Consider the following 6,183-nt stretch of genomic DNA (forward strand, 5'->3'; position numbering starts at 1 on the left):
AAATTAACCATTTTATTGGCCGAAACAGAATCAATCCCTACCTTGAAACACATAATCTTAGGCTATTTATACAACTAATTTGAACTAAAACTAGAAAACATACATTGATTTGCTAGAACTCCAAAAAAACTTCACAATCCTACTCCATGATTTCTCCTTCCATTCTCAATGTTTTCTAGCAATTCCAGTGGGCATCTCATTCCATTTCTCGAGTCTTTTATAATGTCCAAGTTTGTAACATTTCTAGCTCATTCAAGAGTCCGAATTTATGACTCTAACCAAAGTGATGGGTTTTGGAATTAAAATTCCATAATTTCTCTATTTACTCCTAAATAATTCTTTAATCATAATTATAATAATACATTTAGACCATATATTTATATATTTATTTTAATTTGAGTTATCACAGAAAAAAAATGAAAAAGAAAAAGAAAAAGGGAAGATAGTCATTTTATGTCTGCAAGGGACGGAACATGCATCTTTTAATGATACAAGAGAGTTATTTTTGTAAATAAGGACTAAACGTGCGTTTTCGCATATTTACAACGATCGATTGTTGTAAATATCTTAAATCTAATATCCATCTCCACCAGTTGTTGAAAAATATATAAATTATTAATATGCAACTACAAAAGTGCAAATAACGGATTTGACACAAGGGGCCGAATCTAAGAAAGATCAAAACTATCCCATAACTACAACTAACAAATTTCAACCATGAACTTCATTACTTCATTACATGGTCAATCCAAACGTAACTATTTAACTACCATTACTTTTTACAAATTTTAACAAAATTAGACTTGGCACCTTATTAAAATAGAACAAGGCACAACATTATGCAACAAAAAAGGAAAAACCAAATGCGCCCAAGCGATCTATCAGCGTGGATCGCGTGTCTTCTTGCACGTTGAGTACTAATCGTCACCAAGTTATACGAATTTGGATACGTATACAAAGATGCTTGTGTATTCCCAAAAAGACCCCCATACATCATTTCCCCAAGCATCCCCGTTGTTGGACTTGTAGGGTTTATCAAATTTTGTGCTTGTTGTTGGTATCCACCGTAATTAACTTGTTCAGTCGGGCCCCTAACCACCCCAAAACTCGGACTCACAGGTCTACGTGGGATCGACATCCCCAAATCTAGACCCTTTTCTTCTGATTGAGGTTTTGTGGTTTGGCCCTGACTGTATAGTGGTACTAGGGTTTTCTGAGAGATGCCGTGTTTGCATACAGGACATTGTGGGTTGTGTTTGTTTGGGGTTTCGGATGAAGTATTTTGGTGTTGGATCCATTTGTATATGCATGGCCAACAATATAGGTGGCCACACAGTGTCACCACCGGATCTTGGACAGAGTCTAGACAAATATTGCAGTCAAAACCAGCGGAAGGACTATTCTCGGACTCGTCAATAGATTCTGATAATGATTTCCATTTGTCGGAAGTGGTTTCACTATCTTTGACAAAATTTGTTTGAGGGATGGTTTCTTGAGGATATTGCTCCATTGCCATTTGATTTGATTGTTTGATGTTGATATCTGAAATGTAAAAAAAAAAAAAAAATAAGGGTCTTTTCGGTTGAATGTAGTGGAATATATATAAAAAGTACATTTTAAAGAAAACAAAGCAATTCTCACATGATAGATCTTCTATATAGTTTCTTGTTTTTAGTGAAAATACCATTAAAGAGTTTGAGAGATAAGACTAAGAGGACCACTCACCACATGGCCCAACGTGCAAGAGTAAAGTTTAGTTATTTTGTCTAGTATAAAAGTAAAGTACAATTTACCCATATATTGAATCGAGGTTTTAATGTTCTTTTATAAAAGCAATAATACATTACATTTTTCTTAATATTGTTATACATATTTTCTAAGTTATTCCTTTTTTTAATTGATTTTAAATCATTATTAAAATAATTCGTATTTAAAATATCAGAACGATTTTAACTAAGATAAAATTTCGTACTTTTACTTGAATTTGTATCCCATACATCATTATACACCTTCTACCACAGGAATTCTCAATCCTTAATTTGCATTATCTTGTTTTTTAATAAAAAACCATTTTAAAATTATTAAATTATCTAGCCATTACAAATTTCGCTTCGTAAAAAAACAGAAAGCACCTCATTTATCATTTCACATAGAAGTAGAACAAATTCAACTATCAATAAAAAATTCTTCATTAAAAACAGAAAATGATGGCAAATCCATGAGAAGTAAAACTGAGTCAACACAGTGATTTAACTCGGTATGAACTAATAAACATGGATTTTAAAAATCAGAAACAGAGATGAATCATAGATACATAATATCCATCTCTATTTCAATATCTTCCCAAATGCAAATCTGGATTGTTTGAATTCGAATCGAATAACAGTAACCATAAAATTTCAAAGAAAAAGAGATAAAACTCACCGATTAAACGCTGATTTGGAGATTGTCTTTGAGATTGTTAAGATCGGTGAAGGCGGATTCGATGAGAGAAATGTTGGTTGTTGAGTAGATGAGATATGGAAGATGAGAGAAAATGAATTTGGTTTCGATTGATTTTATATAGTGAGAAAAAGGTAAGAATTTGTGAAATAAAATAATATAAAAAAGGAAAAGAAGAAATTAATAAACTGACGTGGCGTGGGGTTACAGACTTACTGTGCTGCTACGTAACGGCCAACGCGGTCTTCTAGCAAGCTTATCCAGACGACGTGGACCTCTTTTGCTTACCACGTCTTAATTATTAAACTAATATACCGTTAAACATAAAATTAATTAAAATTAATTAATAAACTAATAACTGAACAATTTTGATAGGTTCAAATATGTTATGTATATAGCATTATAGCAATAGAGTTAGCAATCCCAGCTTGTTGCAATGGAGATATTGGGTTTGCTTTTTATATATATATATATGTTCAAATAAGAAAAATAAAAAAGGTTGAGAATGAGGGAATCATTCTCAACCAATCATTTATCTAACTTGTAAACCTTAAAAACACGCGTGTGTCATTTTTTCATTAAGGGTATATGTGTAAATTAACTACTTTTTTATATTGAACTTACCTGTTCGTTGTAATCAGTTTCCGATTCGATCATATGTTTATATGGAGGATTTCATTATCAAGATTCTTTTCTTTATATCAATCGTTAGCAATTATACATATATTTTCCATTAATCGTGAAGTTCCGCATCTCTATTTCAGTTTTATTCTTCGTATTTAGTTTTCGATTTGATCTAGTCTGTATATCGTTTGAATCGGATATATCGGAGTTCATTATCAAGATTATTGCTTTACAGGATTCTGTTTTTTATATAACTCGTTAGTAATTATACGTTTTCTTGTATTAATCGTGAAGTTTCGTATCTGTATTTCAGTTTTATTCTTCGTATTCAGTTTTCGATTTGATTAGGTGTGTATATCGTTTGAATCGGATATATCGGTGTTCATTATCAAGATTATTGCTTTATGTAATTCGTTAGGAATTAGGCTTATTATTTTCGTTTATCCTGAATTTTCGAATCTATATTAGATTTGTATTTCAAATCAGAGTTTTAAATGTTATATATCGATGTAGTTTTTATGCTTTGAACTGAGAGAGATTGCTTAATTGCATCATCTGATCGAGCTGATTTAAGTTTTTTTTATTATGATTTTTATCGATATTTTATTATGATTTTCATCATCTGTCATGGTTCAGTTTGTATTTATATTTTATTATGATTTTCATCGATATTAACATTGTTTTTGTTGTTTTCTACAGATCATTTGGTTTATTATGTCAAATTCTAGTGTTATTGATGGTGATTTGGATTCTTATATGTGTGAGAGTGTTGAAGATGAAGATGTTGAGAAGTCATTTTTTGAAGGTATAGTTACTGAATTATTATCATGTATTGATATAGGAGTATGTTAATCTGAATAAAGTGTTGTCTTATTCATATATGAATAAACGTGTGATAATTGTAATTTCGTTTTATTCATATATGAACAAGTTATTTTTGTTTTATATTTTTTGAATCCTCATGATTTTTATGAATGTTTTATTAATCCATTAATAAGTTATGTTCATTTTATATATTTTTATGTCAAATCCTAGTGTTATTCATATATGAATGTTTTATTAATCCATTAATAAACATTCTTTTTTGTTTTATTCATATTAATTTCATGTATTCATATATGATTGTTTTATTCATGCATTATTGTTTTGAGTAAATTACACGAATGGTCCCTATGGTTTAGGGTAATTTACGTGTTTGGTCCCTAACTTATTTTTTTAACTCGGAAGGTCCCTACTGTTTGTTTTTGTTACGCGCTTGGTCTTTATCTCACCTAAAAAGACTATTTTGCCCTTGATTTTGTAACTTATTTAAATAAACACACCCCAACCCCAACCCCCTCACATTACCCTACCTACCATACCATTTTTCCGTATTTAAATAATAGTCTTTTTAGGTAAGACATGGACCAAGCATGAAACAAAAACAAAAAGTACGGACTAAGCGCGTAACAAAAACAAACAGTAGGGACCTTCCGAGTTAAAAAAATAAGTTAGGGACCAAACACGTAAATTACCCTAAACCATAGGGACCATTCGTGTAATTTACTCTATTGTTTTATTCGTATATTGATTTAGATTTATAATTTTTTAGCAGGTGAATCTTCAAGTTCAGTAGATGATGCACATTATTGTGGTGATGTAATTGGAGAACATGTCTATAAGCCAGATGTACATGTTCAACTTATTCCATTTAAATGTTTAATCTTCAAATCATTAAAGTTGGTCATCAAAATGTATTCTGAGTATGCTGAAATTGGTGGTTTTGATGTGAGACTGAGCATACAGTCAAGGTTTGATAACAAGATTATAAAGAAGAAACATGTTATATGTAATCGTGGTGGGAAACAGAAAAAGAAATCTTGTGACACATTGGGTACAAGTGGTGTTAGGAGGAAACGAAATTCAAATTCAAGAGTTATTGGTTGTCAAGCAAAGATTATATTTGAATCTGTGTATGGAACTCCAGATTATAAAGTTTTTCATTTTGATTGACTTCACAACCATCCACTTGAGAAGAGAAGCGATTAAAAAAAAGCGAGGCAAATGTCATATTCAGAAAAAGAGTTTATTGTGCTTGCTTCCACATAAAAAATACGTCCTACTATGGCTCATAATTAAGTTGAGGGCAAGTCTGAGAGGTGGGTATGAGTTTGTAAAGCCCAAAGTAGTTGGCTATAAAAATTTAAGGAGAGATATCAACAGGGTTATTGGTTATAAAGATGCGCAAATGATAGTAAACACAATGAATGACCGTCGAGCTCACTATCCAAATTACTCATTTGAGTTTAATTGTCAAGATGATGTTTTGGACAGTATGTTTTGGGCTGATGAAATGGAGAAGGCATTCTATGCTGAATTTGGTGATGTTATCTCGTTTGATGCGACTTTCCGAACAAAAGAAGTAAGTTATTCTATCTACTTTTTTTATAGCTTATTCATATATGAATATATTTAACTTTATATTTAATGTTCAGTTTTTATTGTTGAAATTAGTTTAATAAAATATTGTAACTAAATTCATAGATGATTATATTTATATTCACTTATAAATACATCAAAAATTGACTTTAATGAACATTTTTTTGTGTGTTAGGTATCGAATGGTTTTTGTTCCATTTACTGCTATTGACCATCATAAAAAATCGGTTACTGTTGGATCGGGGTTGCTAAGCAGTGAAAGCATTGAGTCCTACTCTTGGTTGCTTAAAGCATTTCTTAAAACTCCTGGGAAAGAACCAACACTTGTTTTAACCGATCAAGATGCTGCAATAAAACAAGCTATTGAGAATGTGTTTCCTAATTCAAAGCACCGATTATGTATGTGGCATATAATGAAGAAGTTAAAAAAAGGTATTATTTTAATATATTTCAAATATATTACATAGTATTTAGTTATTCAATAATGAATACACTAATTTTTTCAAATATTAGTATATTCATTTATGAATATTTATTGTTATTTTACTTATTAGTATTTATTCATTTATGAATATTTTTGTTTTAATACAGATATCAGATGATTCATTTACGAACACAGACTTTGGAAAAAGATTTTTGAAGCTTGTTTGGGACATTAATATGAAACCTGATGTTTTTTAGGTTAAGTGGGGTTTGCTT

At 30.5% G+C, this 6,183-nt stretch overlaps 1 protein-coding gene across 1 annotated transcript; it reads right to left on the minus strand.

Moving 5' to 3' along the window:
- Positions 1–669: 669 nt before the first annotated feature.
- Positions 670–2,552, minus strand: LOC145134225 (E3 ubiquitin-protein ligase RMA1H1-like). Its single transcript, XM_079069102.1, has 2 exons — positions 2,425–2,552; positions 670–1,542 (listed from the first exon to the last, which is right to left on the minus strand). The coding sequence occupies exon 2, from the start codon at positions 1,514–1,516 to the stop codon at positions 815–817; it is 702 nt and encodes a 233-aa protein (XP_078925228.1). The 5' UTR covers positions 1,517–1,542; positions 2,425–2,552; the 3' UTR covers positions 670–814.
- Between the last annotated feature and the right edge of the window lie 3,631 nt (positions 2,553–6,183).

Source organism: Lactuca virosa, chromosome 8 (genome assembly GCF_052849685.1).
Source record: "Lactuca virosa cultivar CGN04683 chromosome 8, Lactuca_virosa_CGN04683_v6, whole genome shotgun sequence".
NCBI lineage: Eukaryota > Viridiplantae > Streptophyta > Magnoliopsida > Asterales > Asteraceae > Lactuca > Lactuca virosa.

Bases quoted from the DNA above. Each gene is read 5' to 3' on its own strand.
- LOC145134225 (XM_079069102.1), bottom strand. From the start codon at position 1,516: ATGGCAATGGAGCAATATCCTCAAGAAACCATCCCTCAAACAAATTTT.